This window comes from Rhipicephalus microplus, chromosome X, assembly GCF_043290135.1.
Source record: "Rhipicephalus microplus isolate Deutch F79 chromosome X, USDA_Rmic, whole genome shotgun sequence".
In the NCBI taxonomy this organism is placed as follows: Eukaryota; Metazoa; Arthropoda; class Arachnida; order Ixodida; family Ixodidae; genus Rhipicephalus; species Rhipicephalus microplus.
The window spans coordinates 324,577,425-324,596,749 of NC_134710.1; the positions used below are offsets into that span (position 1 = coordinate 324,577,425).

The following is a 19,325-nucleotide window of genomic DNA, read 5'->3' on the forward strand; positions in this document are numbered from 1 at the left end:
ATGTCATCTCGCTACTGATTACTAAAACTCGTGGAAGTTTCCGAGAGGAACGGCTATTTGGGCTAGTTAGTCGAATTCCATCATAATAGTAGTTGTAGCGCAAGCACGAAAGTGCTAGAAGGGAAGCGTACAGAAGGCAAGGAACAGAAGGGAAAGGGTAACACGAGGACTCGTGCTGCTCTGCTTTGCCTTCCGTAAGCTTTTCTTCCAGCCCGTTCGTGCTTGTGCGGCAACCCCTTTTAACATGGAAGTTCGCGAACTCTGAGCATCGCCAGCGCCACATGGTGTATATATAGGTGGCTCGCCATTTGAAGGGCTGGTGAACGGCCGCTCTACATGGGGCTGAGTTGTTAGCGTCACACGCTGAGGAGCGCGAGGTCACTGGTTCGACGCCCCGTTTAGTTCGGAGCTTTTCCTTCTCGTTTGTTTTTTTTTTCGCAATTAGTTAGTACGTATTTTTAACGTGATTTCCATGACAAAAATACGTCACGGAGCCGTGGTGGACCCTGGCATAAAACAATTTCGTGTTGAAAGGTGAGAGAGAGAGTTGATTGATTGATTTGTGGGGTTTAACGTCCCAAAACCACCATTTGATTATGAGAGACGCCGTAGTGGAGAGCTCCGGAAATTTTGACCACCTGGGGTTCTTTAACGTGCACCCAAATCTGAGTACACGGGCCTACAACATTTCCGCCTCCATCGGAAATGCAGCCGCCGCAGCCGGGAATCGAACCCGCGACCTGCGGGTCAGCAGCCGAGTACCTTAGCCACTAGACCACTGTGGCGGGGTGGTGAGAGAGAGAGTGTTGCTTCTGCTATTCTTGGCCCCTTTCACCGATTTTGCTTACCTTTTGCCAAGCTGTACTATCAGACTCACATAAAACACAAACAGCAGAGCATGTTGCCCGAGCATAACAAACTGTTTCGTCTACGCCATCCTGTCATCCACGTTGACAAGCACCCGGTTAGCATTGCGATAGCATTGCGAGAGCGAAAACATGAATGTAGGATATGAGCAGCAGACCACATTAGCGTATCTATCTCAAATCATAAGGGTGCAAACTGTACCACGAGCCCCAAGGCTGGCGTTTCATTCAGCACCAGTATTATGTTTAACAATTTCTAATTTGCAGTGTCAACTCACTCAATCCACGCTAATTCTACGCAAAAAACACTATAGTGCGTGAGCTCATCAGTTTTATGTTGTCGACAAAAGTTCTGTGTAAGCAGGTCCACATCACTACAATTGGGCGGTAGTGTTCAACTGAGATGCCGCTGTTCATACAACGCTAAGATTTTTTTAAATTGATCACACTTCGCTTTCTAGCTGCGTAGACTCTCGTTAACGCGCCTGGTGAGACGTTTGCGTTTTCACGCAATAGATTTCAACACCAGCTAGCCGAAGGCGTCACGCTACTAACTCGGGGAAATGATGCTTACTTCGACGGGTGCGCGCATACATAGACAATTCAATGCAAACGTTTCTTAACCTCCCATGATATGGCAGCTATCTATACTATCACTACTCGAACATACAGCTAGTAGTCGAGTACCACCGTGTGACGTGAACTATGGACTTTCGCTAGGCACATAGTGCCACCTGTGGGAATAAGAAAGAAGGAATTCAGTAGTGCAAAGTCTGACTTCCTTCCAAAGTTTGCTGTGTAACCAGGGGTCATTAAAGATTCCGAAACAACAATTTAGCGTAAGAGTGAGCGTGCTTTGTGCATTCAACACTCCTAATAAGATCTATCAATTTATCTCCGCTAGTTGGCTGGACCACCAAACTTCCATGAAGTACTTGTTGAACCACTCACCTAAACAATGGTGAAAAGAAAAAAAAAAGTCACAGCTTTGCCACAAAGGCAAAGTAATAAACGTAATAGCAACAAATTGGAAGGTCACGCGCAGAATGGCAAGCAGATCGAAATGTGCCCCGGGTTTCACACGCACATAGGACGCACGAAATGTATCTCACAGGTACAGAATAACGTGAATAAGCGTCTCAGTTGTTACTTCGTTGTGTCTGAAAAGCGCGCCCTTTTCGCAAACGGAGGCTGTGCAACAATTGCAGGGACCTTTGTGCTCCCGGTAACTACACCATAATGGTTTCGACGAAACTCGATGGCTAACCAAGACGTACAATTCTCCCCACTGCAAGATAAAGGCACAAGATCGAGCATACACCCCCTTATTATCTATGCGGGCCAAAGTACGCGTGAGAGATGAGAGCCACCGCACGCTCGCGGCACCTTATTGCTGATAATGCTGAAAACACGATAGTCCTCCCCCCCCCCCCCCCTTCCTTGGAGATGACCGCCAACAGTGGTACGTGGTAGCAATAAATAGCTTGCCGTTTGAACGTTGAAGGAGGTACCTCTCGGTGGCTTAGTGATTAACGCCTCGCATTCCCACCGCGGAGGTCCCACGTTCAATTCCGCGCGACGGAGTATTTTTTCTGGGGTTTTCTTATTTCTTGCGTTTTTCATATATATAAATACGGTGCATGACTTCGACGCCGACGTCCACGCCGATGCCCAAGCCAACGCCGGCGTCGTAATGCAGCTGAGAGTGACCATATAATTGCTGTCGCAATAAAATCAATGCGACAGCTCCGCGCACTACGAACAAACGTCGATATCTATGCGTTTGTCGCGTTGTGAACTTCTACTGACACAAAGGACTGAATAAAAGGGTCATATATTTGCGACTTTATTGCTCATATGTAACAGAAAGTAAGAGCAGCGGATAGCTTACTCGCATTCTCTACTGCCGGTCGCATGAGAAAGTCGGGGAACTATGGTAGTCTTGTTTACGAATCTCAGCAAACAATGGCATAGTGTTGCGTGCCGTGCTTTGAGCAGCTAGATGCAGAATCACGTGCGATAAACATCCGCACACCGAGACATCCCGTATAATCCTAAATGGCCGTCATCACATAACAATTTATTTCAAATACCCTCAGGGTACAAACGTACATTGAAGAGGGGAGGGGCAAAGAAAGTTAACACGTAATAATAACTTGGTTATAGTTTTAAAAATACAGAAATGAATTATCACGATGACACTTTAAACAAATATCAGTTACAAGAACAAAGGCCAATGAACCAAAATGAATAACAGAGGAATCAAAACACTGGACTGTCCTGGAAGAATTACAAGATTTTATCATTGGATGCACTGCCAAAAGAGATATAATGAAAAAAAAAAAAAAAAAAAAAAAAACATAATGTACAAAAAGTAGCCACTCGCAAAACTAGAATACGAGAAGCATAGCAACAAAAGGGAAACATATAAAAAAAGAAAAAAATTAAAGGTATGAAACAAACACTGAACGATGTTAACTCGAAATGAAACTTCGAAGTGCGATTTTGAAATTATTGGTGTTAGTTATGCTTGTGAGTGATGCAGGCAGATTGTTCCAGTCTCTGGTCGTTGTGGGGAGAAATGAGTGTGAAAAGCCGACGGTGTTGCTGTGTGGAATGTTTACCTTTTGGCGATGGTCGATGCGGGATGAAATGTACGGCGGTGGCTGAAGAAGCATAGAATGTAAATATGAATTGTGGTAGTAGATTTTATGGAAAAGATAGAGTCGAGATAGTTTTCGGCGATGTGATAGCAATGGAAGGTGTAGAATGTCTTTCATGTTAGTAACACTCGCAGTTCTTTGGTAATTGTTTAAAATGAAACGGACTGAGCGATTTTGTATTTTTTCTAGTAATTTTATGTGGTTCTGATATCCGGTGTCCCATACTGACGATGCATACTCAAGCTTCGGACGAATGAAAGTTGTGTACAGTAGTAGTTTTAATGAAGATGGCGCTTGAGGAAACTTCCGGCGAAAATATCCTAATGTGCTAGTGGCCTTGGTGGCTATGTAATCAATATGAGTTTTCCATGAAAGGTTATTGGTAATATGGACACCCAAGTATTTGTACGATGTTACGCATTCTAGTGGGATGTTATTAAGTGTGTAAGTAGGGGAAGTCACTTCAGCACTGGAAATCCTCATACTTTTGCATTTTCTAACGTTTAATTCCATACGCCATAATTGACACCATTTAGTTATGTTATTAAGATCTTCCTGAATTAGTGAAATGTCTGCGGCATCCGTCACCTTTCTATACAAGACGCAGTCATCTGCAAACAGGCATATTTTCGAAGAGACATTAGTAGGCAAATCATTAATATAGATTAGGAATAATAAGGGACCAAGCACAGACCCTTGCGGGACACCAGAATCAACAGGAATCAATGAGGAGTTAACGTCGTTAGCGGCTACAAACTGAACACGTGATGTTAGAAAGGCGCGAATCCAATTAATTACAGCTGTGTCGATGTTTAGAACGCTTAGTTTATGAAGTAGCAGTGCATGGTTCACTTTGTCGAATGCTTTAGAGAAGTCGAGAAATATACAATCTGTTAAAAAACCGCCATCTAGATTAGAGTGGAGAAAATGAGTGAAGGCTATGAGCTGAGTGTCACAGGAAAAGTTTTTGCGAAATCCATGCTGCGAAGCTGTGAAGAAGTTGTTATGTTCGAGAAAATTAACCAGATGTGTGTAAATTATATGCTCCATAACTTTGCAAGGCACTGATGTAAGAGAAATCGGTCTATAATTTTGTGGGTCATGGGATGGTCCTGATTTGTAAATAGGGATGACTCTGCCAGTTTTCCAGTCAAACGGTAAGGTACCCGAGTTGTAAGATTGCGAGTAAATATGTTCTAGTATGATTGAGCAATATTCGGCAGTGTTTTTTAAAAAGATTGCATTGATTTCGTCTACCCCGCATGATGCTTTAGATTTTAGTTTCTGAATGATGCTTTTGATACCAGTGGAGTTGAAGATTATGGGATGCATTGAGTGGTATTGAGTAGGATGGATCTCAGGCATCGGACCGGGAAGGTTAGGTGATGAGAATGACGAAGCGAAAGTTTCATTGAGCAGAGTAGAACACATATGCTCCGGTACAGGGCCCCCAGAACTTGTCAGCAGTGATATACCATTTTTATGAGCATTTCCCCGGATAATCTCCCAAAAGCGTTTTGGGTTAGCCTGTATTAAGTTTGGAAGCGTGGATTTAAGGAAGGAGACTTTGGCTGATTTTAGTGCTATGAGATATGAGCTTGCAGCGTTTTTGTATGTTAGCCAATGAGACGGTGTTGAGTGAAGTTTAGCTGTGCGGAATAAACGTTTTTTCTTATTGGATAATCGATTCAAATATGTACTATACCATGGTGATTTATTGTTAGCGTAAACAGTCCGAAGGGGGACATATTTGGTTATTAGCTCACCGATTTTATTTTTTAAAATGAACCAGTTAGTTTCGACGGAGCGTTCTAGATAACTAGGTAAAAAAGTGGCCAGAAACAGGCACAGTTCATTGTTGATGGCCTCATAATTAGCTTTTTTATAATTTCGAATCTTTTTCCGCTGTCGCTTTATCTTTTGATGAGGTGTTGTAATCGTGAAGAGCAAGATGTCGTGATCGCTCAGCCCTGGCATGTGTGTTACTGTAGAAACTTTATCAGTTGATGTCGTTAGAATCAGATCAAGGAGTGATGATTTGTTTTTTGTTACACGTGTTGGAAGTTTGACTATCTGGGATAAGCCGAAGTCAGAGCAAACTGAAACGAACCGATTGGCTTCAGCCGTTGAGGGGTTAGAAAAAGGGATCGAATGAGACCAGATGATGTCAGGAAAATTAAAATCACCCAAGAGTATAATTTGAACTCCCGGGAAACGCATGGTAACCGCATTTAAACTGTCGTGAATGTCATCACAAAAAGATGAGTCACTTGATGGGGATCTGTAGCAGACACCTAATAATATTTTCTTAAAACTAATTGTTAGGCAACACCAAATAAGCTCTAAATTCGAGTTGATTGGCACAAGAGAACAATTTATGGATTCTTTAACAGCGAGCAAGACGCCACCACCAATCCTACCAGTTCTGTCACTTCGGTAAACAGTATAACGGTTTGCACACTCAAAGAGTTCGGGGTTTGTTATTTTGCTACTTAGCCAGGTTTTTGTCAGTGCAATAATGTCGGCGTTACAGTCATCAATTATACCACAGAATTCATCTTTCTTGGGAAAATAACTACGAATGTTGGTAAAAAGGACTGAACACTTGCACTCGTTTATGGCTCCTCCCCTCAGATGTCCCTAACTCGGCGGTAACCTACGACCTGAGCGAAGAGTTCTGCTACGTTCATGCTCGTGTGTGGGTTTTTTTCTGTGTATTTCGAAAATGCAGTTCTTCGCTTCGTCGTATCCGTAAGATTTGCCATCGAATGTCAGCGTTTTATACCGAAGTTTGAAGGACGTAGTCTTTGATTTACCGTATTCTATTAGTTTTTTTCTTATGTTGCGCGTTGTTTGACAAAAATCTTCGCTCATTGCTATGTCAGTGCTCTTTAGCAAACCTCGTTTTGAAAAAACCAGCTCTCTCTTTTTAAATGTTTCAAATTTCGTTATAAGTGGTCGAGCTTTCGCTGAATCATAGCGTCCTATTCTGTGAGCGCGGCATATATCAGAACTTGTGACATCAATTTGGATAGTATTAGTCAGGAGGTTGATGATCTTTTTTTCCGATTCCGAAGAAGTTTCATCTGCGGCATCTGGAATTCCATAAAAGACAAGATTGTTTCTCCGCGATCGATCCTCTGCGTCATCAAGACGCGAATGCATATTACTAGTGTCTTTTTCAAGGCGCTCAACAGTGGTGCGTAGTTCTTTCATTTCATGCTGCCAGTGCTCGAAAACGGAGGTTTGGTTTTCAACTTTCGCCAGTCTGTCCTTTATTTCGTTCATTGATTCTGAAACTGACTGTTGTTGTTCTTTTAACACAGATACGGTGTCCAATATTGTTGTTTGCGCTGATTCCATTCTTTTTGTACGTTCGTTCAAATCCTTCATCGTTTTCACTAGTTCTGCTAAGTTGTCAGGACCTGGGTTGCTTTCTACATCCCCACAAAGAAGTAGTAGCAAAGAACAAAAAGGCAAGAGAACGGCTTGTGGGCACGGAAGCACAACAATAAAGGGTTCATCAGATCGGAAGCTACGACAAGGCAGTTTAGAAAGGTAACTAACCTGCAAGACGAAAAGACAGGTGCGTAAGCCTTTGGCTGTTCTTTCCATCGCGCTTCCGTGCCCACTGCAGTGATAGTGCTCGATGCTGGGTCTTATCCTATCCGGACGAGATGACGTTGATGTCGCAGCTGCGCACTGGTGGTGCTGCAGGTGGCGCTCGACGATGTTGGTCAGGTCCCAGCAAGCTGTTTCTGGCAGGTCTGGTGAAGGGGCAACAGCACAGATTCCGTCCGATAATGGAAGATCCGGGGAAGGGGCGGCTTCACGAATTCCGTCCGAGAGCGCGAAGCTTTCCCGTAGACCAGCCACTGGTACGCCGGCCGCGAAAACAGCGACGTACTGCAAGACGAAAAGACAGGTGCGTAAGCCTTTGGCTGTTCTTTCCATCGCGCTTCCGTGCCCACTGCAGTGATAGTGCTCGATGCTGGGTCTTATCCTATCCGGACGAGATGACGTTGATGTCGCAGCTGCGCACTGGTGGTGCTGCAGGTGGCGCTCGACGATGTTGGTCAGGTCCCAGCAAGCTGTTTCTGGCAGGTCTGGTGAAGGGGCAACAGCACAGATTCCGTCCGATAATGGAAGATCCGGGGAAGGGGCGGCTTCACGAATTCCGTCCGAGAGCGCGAAGCTTTCCCGTAGACCAGCCACTGGTACGCCGGCCGCGAAAACAGCGACGTACTGCAAGACGAAAAGACAGGTGCGTAAGCCTTTGGCTGTTCTTTCCATCGCGCTTCCGTGCCCACTCACATAACATCACTCCCGTACGCTTCCGTGCCCACTCACATAACATCACTCCCGTACGTTTTGACAGCTTTATGTGCCAGTTTTATCTAGCAATTACTAACACGTACGTCGTACAAGTAAGTCGCAAAATGTTGGTCGTCACTACCTTGCAGTTTGTTCTGCCTTCGTTTGTACCCCGCGAACGCGGACGTGCACGCACGTCTCCATATACAAAAATGCGTATAGCAGATAACAATCAGCAGAACATTCGAGGAGAGCTAATAAAAAAAGTCACGCCCGCGTGGACCGCGCAGCACCGTCACAGCGACAGCTGGAAGAGCGTCTTTTCAGAGCCTTTTTTTTTAACACTCTTTGGATAACTGCTAGGAGCACACTTGCTTGGTACCCTTTACTGCATATATACCTATAATTTTTGTAGTAGGCTGGTATTCATTTGTTTGTTTGTTTCCCTTGACTCATGGCTCGCACCCACTCAGGGGGATTGTCCAAGAAAGCGTAGTGCATTTTTTCTGTCAGCATTAAAACTATGTGTAATGTATTTGTATTATAATATGACTAATGTAAGGAAAACTACATAAAAAGAGCAAACGAAAAAAGTGGAAAAGTCAATTTGAAAAATTTTGAGATTCCAGGTGTTGTGATTACCACTCAGCTGCGTTTACTTCACCTCACTATTTAGAATTTTTCGATAATAAATATTATTTATTTGATATAGGATCACAAAGATATACGTTTGGATGCCTGAATATAATCGCAAGCGGCATTAAAAGCATCCCTGTGGAAATGTCCCAAAACTGAGGCACGAAAGCTTAGTGCAGTTTCCGCCGTCAATGTAACGTGTATTTTCAGAAATGGAATAACTAGAAACCTTTTTCGAAGTATAGCGTATCGGCAACAATAAAAGAAATAATGTTCAAATGATTGCATTTCTCCGCAGAATGCGCAGAAGGGTGATATTGTCTGACCAGCTCTATGTAGATACAGGTTTATGGGAGGGGGGGGAAGACATGACATCGAGATTTAGTAATTAATACTTCGAGCTTTCCGGACTGACTCCAGTGGGGTCTCCTTGAAAACTTGAGGTGGTTATATTCTGCCCATGTAGTTACTTTCTTTATGATATCAGTGCAGATTGCTGACTTTCGATATCTTATTGCTGTAATATATTTAACATGTGGCAGTACAGATAAAATTGGGTCATCAAATTAAACTCGTACTAAGGAATCAGCCTGTTCATTTAATCTTAATCCACAGTGCCGGGAACCCATAGTAACCTCAGAAGTCTCAACTGCGGTGTTACTAATGTTCTGAACGTCCTTAGAATTCGAGAGTTCTCAGAAGCTGTCAGAGCTGCACAAACTGAGAGAGAATCCGTCATTATGACTGCATTGTTTTGATTTGATGGAAGCTTTCGAACAGCTAAAATAATCGCCACGAGCTCAGCTTCAAAAACTGGAGTACAATCAGGCAGTCTCACTGAGAAGGACCAGTCAAGTGAATCAGGCACTATGCTAGCCCTGTCATTCTCCAGAGAAGCGCGGTATCCGCTATACACTTGCAACGAATCATGTGCGAATTTTCGCGTTTTATGCAACGGCTGACGACGATGAAGAATTAAGCCTTAAGTGGGAATGTGCTACACTAAATAGGCGATGAAGAACAATCTTTTGTAATGGGTTAGAGCATTGGACTACCCACTCGTTACTCAATTCGCATTGTGTGACACCTGGTTGTTCCTATGCTGTTCCGAAAATCTTTATTACTCACAATAACACGATTCCTTTCCCGACATCAAGCCTAATTAAGGCAAGTTTGCGAGCGAATTCTGAGCACCAGCGCGACTCAGCAGTAGATTACGGGGCTGGCATGCAGCCATCCCGGGTTCGAGTCCCACCGTGTCCTTGCTGTTTTTTATTTGAGTTTCTGTTTGTGCGATAGTAGTTACGGACACCGGTGGTGGCGGCGGACAACTACGGCACCACGCGGGACCCGTGTTGTGATCTCATCACAGCTTTCGATGTTAAAAGTCCAATGCACAGGAAGAAAGAGCTGAAGAAAGAATGGCCCCTTCGACAATCTCGGGGTCATTCGTACCAAATAAAGCGAGCTTTGTACCCCTGATCGTAGATGCATTGCTAGCTAAATTGATCATACATGCACTTCTTTTCTTTGACATTTTGTACGTTTATTGTGGCACTATGTATTTTGAAAAAGCTTTTCATGATCCATGAAAAGAAAAACCAGGTACTCAGCCCTAATATCCAATTCCTAATAAAACAAAAGACACCAGAAACTGAGCGCAAGTTTTAGATAACAACTCTTGTTGATTTGTCTTTTTATTTCTTACTATGTGAATTTTAAATTAGCTGAAGCGCGGGAACTGGTTGGCTGCATGGTGTTCGTAGCACTTGCCTCCACTCACCCTTGCCACCCACTCATCGACATCACAAGTTGGATAAGGCTGGGTGGGCATGCCAAGTATGTATGCAGGAAAGATGCGCGCCACCTGACGGGACGTGTAGCTAAAGCAAAGTAGGCCACATTGAGCAAGTGAACAGTTCATTACACGAAGATGGCTAAATCGGGAAATCCCAGGTTAGGTTTTTAAGCTTTCTTAGTGAAAACGGGTGAGCACAAGTATTCTGGTTCACTATTTGAGCCGGTATTGATTTTGGTCGAGTACAAAGGTAAACGCAATTCTCTGCAAGCCTGACTGAACTGACATGGGTGCTGTGTCGTTAGTCTAACTCTTCATTACGACAGACGTGCCGCTGTTAAGATATACACGTTTCATAGATGCTTGAATGCGTGTTGGTTCAGTTACAAAGCTTGTTGGTCTTATTCTTTTAGTACGCTTGTACGTAGTTAAGAGAGATAAATAAAAATGAAAGCCTAGAGGTTAACTCGATATGAGCATTCGGTTTGCTATCCAGCATTAGGGGCTGGAGATAGGGGCAAGAAAGAGGGTGCGGGGAGAGAGAGAGAAACAAAAGTGCATGGGCACTATGTGTGGGCGTCTATTTTTGTACGTTGTGAAAACGATGCGAATCAATCATGAGCTCCCTCCTGTTCATAGAAATACATGTAGCCAGCTCTAAAAATTGTCACAAAAATATATGTATACTGCGCTCAATCCTGTCAGAAATTGTTTAACAAAAAACGTCACTGGAGACAATGTTTCAGCAAGCGAATTGCGAAAACATTGTCTCCAGTGATATTTCCTGCTAAACAATTTCTTTTCGCTTCATGTCTCCTTTTTGTGAACTTCTGTCTTGTTTGGCACTAAGGTTCTGTAAAAATATTAGCGTGTCTTCATGACAGATCTAAAAGAGTCAAGTGAGGCGTAATCTGCTCGTGATTTTAATTAGTTTCGCTTTGGTTCATATATGCTGGGCTTAACGTTTGCTCATGTTTGGATAGTTCATTCGTGAATCAAGGGGAATTTCACAGATCAATATTTTCACACTACGCGCATGCCTCATTTTTAATACAAAAGATGGGCTTGAAAGTACTTAGGTATTTCTTGTGTTGAACGAGTTTTCTTCGGCTAAGAAATCAGTAAGCTTTAGTTTGTCCACTTCCCAACGCACTACAGTATTTAAATTTGGTTAACTAAATTTATGGAATAACCGTGGTGCCCCAGTGAGCTGCACCAAGCAGGAACGCATTCCACTTGCATTCGAAGTGGGAAAGGTGGGCTTCTGTGCCAACTCTCTTCCTCTCAGTTTCACGCCCTTTTTTCTCTATTTGCTGACCTCAGCAGTAACATCACGAAAAGTATTTTTCATATGAATTATTTCTAGCTGGTATGCGGCATTCGTCATTTGGGAAGTGGCACTGCTTCAACGTACCAGCATGCGACTGCTCGAGCGCATCATGGGAGGTACAGCAAGTTTCCGCCACCTACTAAAACCAAAAGGAGAAAAAAACTGTGACATCACGTTTGAATATCCAGTCAGACTGAGAGGGCCCAATCCCAAAAAAACTCACTTTGTTTGCGGAAGAGGGCTCGCGCGGTAGCAGTAAACCACTGTTACCTGGTCAAAGGGGGCCACCCATCTCTGTTCTCAAGTCGAAGAAGCCTCGCCAAAGACTCCAGCTTATTTCTCTTTTTCCCTCTGCCCAATTGGAAAGTTCAGTTGTCAGACCTGGCCTAGCTGCTCCTGAATGGTGTTGCTCCACCCACAATATTGACTTTGCTCTATTCGAGCATAATTGAGTGATCACTTCACATAGAGATCGTCACGTGACATTGACGTCAAAGTAGTATAAACATGCATGGTGTCATCACGCCCAGACACACTCCGGCATGCCATGTTTCACACTCCTCTTAAACTTTTGCGTCTGTATCTGCTGCACTCCTCTGTATCCAATGAAGTCGTCACATAACATCGTCACTTGCTCAAAGGGGAAAAACAATGCAGTTTACTGACTGACTACATGTAAGCGTAATGCACTAATTTAATATAATAATAATAATAATAATAATAAATAAAAATACAACTCTTCGCAATGTTTTAACGGGCCTAGATCACGGTATACCATCAAGGCTACCTGCATTTGAGGGCTCGGGAAATTTTGACCATCTGGTGTTCATCGTACACTGACATCACGCCGAACACGGGCCTCGAGCGCCTCGCGTTGCCCTGGTCGGAATTCAAACCTGCGGCTTTCGAGTCAGCAGCCGAGCAGCGTAACCGCAGTACCATCACGGCAGACAGAGCAATTTAAAGGGCATCTTGAGAGCATGTTCATTCGTTTGTGTTTTCTTTAGAGCTGACTAAAGCGGCTGTCACTTTTATTTATTGTGAAAGCATCTAACCGGATAATTCAAAAAACCGTTTTTAAACATGCTATTTTGCTTTTATGAGCAAAAGTAATAGTGTATGATTTGCCATATTGCATGCAGATATAACCTTATCTTCAAGTGTTTTCAGCTTTTTCCCCGACCGCCATTCCTGCCTGTTGCAACTGTTGCTAGATATGCGATACTGATGCCCTGTGGAATAATCGTATTGGCTTAGGACATCGCTTATACAAAGTATCAGCTTATATGTAACTGCAATAATATCACACCTCGTTAGACGCGAGGATTGCCGCCTTTATTCTTCACGATATTATCCAACGAAACACCAAACCCCACATATAACCTGAAAGGAAGGAATAAGCTCGTTCAATGGTAATTGTTAACATTTCATGTTCTAAAAGGACGACATCATTCCGAGAGGCACCGCATTAGAGAGCTCCAGAAATTTTGGCCATCTAAGGTTTTTAACGTGCAACTAAATCTAAACACACCAGACTCTAGCATTCTGTCTCCATTAAAATGCGGTTACCATAGCCGGGATTCGATCCCTCGAGATATATGTGCCGTCAAAAACTATTCTGTTATCAAAGGATAATATTTCTTGGGCCTTTTTTTGTTTTAGCAGCGCTATTTTGTTGGATTCTCGCCTAATTTATGTTAGGGGGGTAACCCAGATTTATGATTTTTTTCTGCGCTATACGGACGAAGAGAGGAGGACAAGACCAACGTTACTAGAAGAGATATACAAGGTGCTCCAGCTATCTGTAGCCTGAGTTTGAAAATATGCCGACGCACGCAATTACGACGCGACTAAATGCATGTTGCTGGCCGTTGTCAAGAGTGAATCAGACCATTTTTTGTGTACTGAACAATTGTTTAATTAGACTCCTTAACTTAACTAACTTCTGAGGGAACGAAGATGGGTTGAAAATTTCAGTGAGAAACCTGTAGATCGCTTTGCAAAAAGGTAAATTAGACAGTTTCGAATTATATATCAGGTAATTATTAGTGCTTTTCTGCTAACTACAAGTGCCCGTGAAATACAAAAAAAATACAACGTGACAAACCCATCGGCACGCCTGATTCTGCGTGATTCTGATTTTTTGCATTTCGTGGGCATTTGGAGTTAGTAGAAAAACACTTAATATTAACAGATATAAAGCTCTAAACTGTCTAATCGGACGCTCTGCAAACCAAGGGACAACTTTTTCATTGAAATGTCTGGCCCATTTTCGTTGCTTAAAAAGTTAGTTAATAAAAGTAACCTAATTAGACATTATATCAGAACACAAGGAATAGTCTGACTCACTCCACTCAACAGTAAGCAACATGCATTCGATCGCGTCGTCAATGCGCGTGTCGGCGTATTTTTAAACTCTGACTAAAGATAGCTGGGGCACCCTTTATATACCGTACCATGCACCTGTCCTTTCGTCCCCGTTTCATCTTTGTCTCATCTTCCACATCACAACAAGAAATATTGAACCACCACCAACTCACCATATTCATCGCTCTGATACCGCAGGTATTGTATGCAAAAAACTGCGCTAATGTAGGAGACTGCATGAATCCTGCGTGCGAGTGGATAAAGTGATGGTATCTCCGAAGCCTGTCTCATTTGCATGGTGGGCACCCCATGGTTATGCTATAAATTACGTAGGCGAGAATGAACAGCCCTATAGCGCTGAATTAACTGTTTCACTGAAGCCTCCCTTTACATAAAACTTCAATGTGCGCGTTGGCTCTACGTAAATTTATGGACCCTGCGGGATCAGTGACTATTGTGCAGCGCTGCGTACACTGGGGATTTGGTTTGATGCACGTGCCCGGCGTCCACGCATAGGTGCGAGTGAAATGCGAAGACAGGAGCGCGTGGTCAAATTTTACGCGGAGTTCTATACACGAGCGTTTATCCTCACAATGTGGTCCTGCGAAGACCCTGCATTTTATAAGCGAAGGTTTTATGTGCCTCACCAAACTTCAAAATTCACCAGTGTTCCGCGTCAGTGGCGTCTACGCGAGTGGTTTAAAATATCAGCATGCCCCGCCGCGGTGGTCTAGTGGCTAAGCTACTCGGCTGCTGACCCACAGGTCGCGGGCTCAAATCCCGGCTGCGGTGACTGCATTTCCGATAGAGGTGGAAATGCTGTAGACCCGTGTGCTCAGATTTGGGTGCACGTTAAAGAACCCCAGGTGGTCGAAATTTCCGGAGCCCTCCACTACAGCGTCTTTCATAATCATATGGTGGTTTTGGGACGTTAAACCTCAAATATCAATCAATCAAAATATCAGCATGGCATGACGCCCCCATATGACGTCTTCAGGACGCCACAAATCGCCAAAATTTATCATGTCATCTTGACGTCATTGGGATGTCCCATCATTTGACGTCATGTGATGACTTCATAACATGACGTCATCGATTGGCCAAATGTGCACCTATCACGGAGGGAGCGCAAAAACCACGTTTGGTGCCTCCTCTAGCGAATGCGAAACGATGCGGAAAGCTTTCGGCAAGGTGCGAAGCAGAACCAATATGTCGATTGAAAAAATGAGGTAGATGGCCTTCACATTCGAGTCGACTTAGGTGAACTAATATCACAATAATCATATTTAGGTTCTTAAAGAAGTAAATAAATAAAATTGACGAGTATAGAAAACACACCCGCCGCAGCTAGTTTACGCCCTCTGCACAGCTTCTCTCAAGTAATCCAACAATGCACTATTTATAAGCCCGTTGAAGTTCCGGCTTCGCAACAATGTAGGCGTAACAAAGAGTATATCATCGTGTGACCACCAAGAATTTATCAGCGAACAGTTTTGTGTCAAGTCCAGGCCAGGTGCTCGCGACGGTTTTGAAGGGCGATAGGCAATCAGTGAAAGCCGGGTTTCGACAAATACGTGGTGCATGTTCTTGGCATTTCCGTTCCGGCAATTGCAACCGCTGGCACCGACGACCACATATAGACTCGGAAATGGGTGGTATGTCAGATTTGCGGCGCGTCCGGCTAGACGCTTCGGGGTTCAGGGTAATATGTGCCCTTTTCTCTTTTTTGTTGTTTTCTTTTTTCACGGAGCAGTGCTTAGAATTTAGATGAGGTACGACGTACTGAGCGCAAAAACGGGACCTGTAATCTTTCGATTCATTTCTCTCTAGTCTCTTTTACCATCCAGTTAACGTCTTCTGATTTCAATGTTCGATACTGATTGATTTGATTTGATTTGTGGGGTTTAACGTCCCAAAACCACGATATGATTATGAGAGATGCCGTAGTTGAGGGCTTCGGAAATTTCAACCACCTGGGGTTCTTTAGAATGTTCGATACTGTGGGCGTTGAAATAAACCAGACCTACGAGCGATGCAGAATCAATGTAAACCAATGTATGTTTATTTCATTGGTTATCAAAAGTTTTCAAATTAAAGCCTGATCCCAGAAACCAAAACTCTTCGGTTATCTAATACGCGCCCACCAGTGAACCACTTAGGCAGAATGCCAAAAACTCCGGCAGCTTATTCTGTATCTATTGCCTGATTTCTTTCGTCTTCCCGGGGGGGGTCTAAGTAAGCTATAGCTGCATATATTGTGACGTAGTACTTTATACGCCTTTACTGGTCCTGGAAGACATGGCAAGACCAGTCACATCTGAGGCACAGAACAAGCTCAAGAGTTGTCCTTACAAATGATGAAGACGAAGAACACCATGTGATTATGGTTATCTACAGGCAATTAAGAAGCGTCTTATATATTCCCACAATATTATCTAGCTCGCCCTCTGTAATCGACCTACAATGTGCCTGCGCGTCTCGATACACTTGTTGACATTGTCGTACAGCTGGCGTTGGCACCTCATGAGAAATGGAGACCCTCAGAGCCAAGCGTGAGTCAAAGGCCCGGAGCAACTTTAACTTTATGCATCGTGTTTCCCAGGTGGGACCCAATGCTGCGGTCTTCTGGGTGCAATGCCACCACAGTGAAGAACGATGTCAGGTCTTCCGGGAGGGGCTGCCACTCCTTCGCTCTGTCGCTGTACGATGAGAGAGGCACGGGCCGATTGTGGGCCATTCCCGCGAATAGCCGCCGGAATGCGGTCGCTCTTCTCTCGTTTCTCCCCCTGGGCTCGGGACGAGGCTCCGGAAGAGCGAGACCCGGACTTCCCGTGCTCTCCTGCATAGGTGTCTCCGAAGAATGCACGCTTCTCCTCTTGCCCTGCCCATGCTGTCGTCCCAGCTGCAGCTGCTGCTGAGAGTCAGAACGCCTGCGGTGGTTTAAAATAGACATGCAAATTTTTTTCTCGCGTCTCAACTAGTGATGGAGAGCCAATTTTTTTTTTCGGTGGTGCCCTACTGGAAGTACGCGTAGCTCACTTCCTCGTTCCCCAATAGGTTCTTCAGTACTGAATGTTGGAACAGCGCAACCTAGACGTAGTTACTTCGTAACTATTGAAGCGAAAAAACAAGGACAGGAAAGAGCGCAACTGAGGTAACCAATTGTATGTTTGCAAGTGAACAGAAAAAAACAGTAATATTTCAAGGATAGAATCACAGTACGTGAACGCAAGCGTTGCACCGATTATTAAGCTTTCATGAATCCCATCAAGGAATTTTTACGGCACTCCGTGGTGGAAAGTGTTTTCTGACTTGACACGTATTTTTCACGTGCACTTTTTCCGTCGTCATGTCGATTCTTCGTTTGATAGCTCAGTTTTGCTTATTTGGTAGCTCACCAATTGTCACTGAGCAACGACAAAGTTTGATCTATCTCGTCATATTATTATGAGTTTAACTGTAAGTGAACACGCGGACGTCGAAAACAAGAATGAATCTACGCATTTATAGTGATTTGCTATCGCCCAATGATGATCTTTGGCCTACATTTCATGATAGGGGGTGACGGTGCCGGGCAAGATTATTTCACTGAAAAGGGGCGACAGCATTATTTTTCCACGAACAAAAGGATGGCAGTGTTCTCGTGCTGTTTTCAGCAAATTATGTTACGGAATGATGGAGGTTTAAACTGCCTATATCGAAAACGAAATGGTGTTTGACGATGCGCGGCCACTCTCATGCATTCTTTGAACGGCGCTGAAAAGAAGGAAAGAGCAGGAGGGAAAGAAAAGGCAGCCATTTTAACCAGTCTACGAGGACTGATGTGCCACCCTACCCAAAGGAAAGAGGTCAGGGAGTTTTAAAGATAGAGAAAGATAGAGAGAGAGAGAGAGAGAGAGAGAGAGAGAGAGAGAGAAGTGCTGGAGTGAGTAGAAATGATAGCTATCCACTGTTGAAAGGCAGTGAGCACATAGTGGTATCTGAACCGTGGTCGTGTACCACTATTCCTCTCCCAACATTATTTTTAAGCGCACATAGCAAAGCAATGGATACAAGAATAGAATACTATACATATGAATAACAACCATAAAATGCAAATACCGAATCAATATGTAAAAATAATATTATAAGAACAATAGGGCTTACACACGCACAAAAAAGCAAGTTTTCGTCTTACAGTGTGTGCGTGCGGTTAATGTGGAATGTGATTAAAAAACTCGGGGTTGCCCCTGCGTCTTCTATGGATCTCAATAAAGTTTACTCAACGCAACAACTTTACTACATAATGTAATGCGAGTATGAATTTTAATTGATGAATGAACCGTATTACATCCGTCTCGTCGGATCACTTGTGACTCTATAAGCCTGGAGTGAGGGCTATACTAATTTCTCAAGCAGGTGAAAATGCTGGTGTTCTCCCTAAATTATATAAATATTTCAAGGTTTTTGTCGACCTATGAACCACCTTCATTATGGGGTTATTTGGCAACTTCATTCATAGATTAGTGGGGCCTTTTTGGCACGACAGACGCTACAGTACACATATTGTATATAAAGTCGCGTTTTATATTGGTATGGCAAAATAGTTGGAAGTTTTGAAGTTTTCTCTAGTTTTGATCAATTAATAATTAAAATTGATTTTACTAACTCAGATTCTATTCGTTTACTGATAAAAGGAAACGGGTATTATTTTGAAAGAGGCGTGTAGGAGAAAAGATGCGTATGATTATTTTTTACAATGTCTTGTACACTTTTTTGCATAAAGCACGTTAGTTTCTTATTACGTCTTAGATATAAGCCACTCTGTCTATAACTTTACTGACGCACACTTTCAAGAAACTGCCAGAATGTTGCTGCGCCATTGACGCCTTGTCGCATATTAAGAGGCCACTTGTAGACGTCATAGATGTATACGTACCTCAAAACAATGCCAAACGCCCTCCACATTGAGGCGAAAATAAAATTAAAAAACAACAAAGTGAAGACAAAGTCCTATCAAAATGCGTTGCTTGGCATGATATTACCCTTTCGAAAAGATACTCTGATGCTGGAACAATACGCGCCGCACCCACCTGCCAAGGCCGTTGCAGGTGGTTTCTGAGCGCCAACATTAGCACGAGATAAACTGAGCTTGCATAAGCGAAACTCTAGCCGGTTTGAGAAAAACATTGATATAAATGGGCTGAATAATACGAGTCGCTATAGGTACACAATATCGGAAAAATGGGCGTGAAAGCTGTTGCAAGGGGGCTAGTGGTCCAAGTATAGAAAATATAAGCCAGGAATGGCGCTGAGTGCCCGTAAAGCGTTTTGCGTTTGGCAGAATGCCGATATGTGGGTCACAAGGCGAA

At 43.6% G+C, this 19,325-nt stretch overlaps 1 protein-coding gene across 1 annotated transcript in view; it reads left to right on the forward strand.

Annotated features, from left to right (window-relative positions):
* Positions 1 to 6,338: 6,338 nt before the first annotated feature.
* LOC142776261 (uncharacterized) overlaps positions 6,339 to 19,325 on the forward strand; it is a 72,483-nt gene continuing 59,496 nt past the window's right edge. The window contains exons 1-2 of the mRNA XM_075879601.1: positions 6,339 to 7,454; positions 7,586 to 7,793. Of these exons, the coding sequence (XP_075735716.1) occupies positions 7,207 to 7,454; positions 7,586 to 7,793 (456 nt within the window). The 5' untranslated portion in view covers positions 6,339 to 7,206. The remainder of the gene's footprint in view (positions 7,455 to 7,585; positions 7,794 to 19,325) is intronic.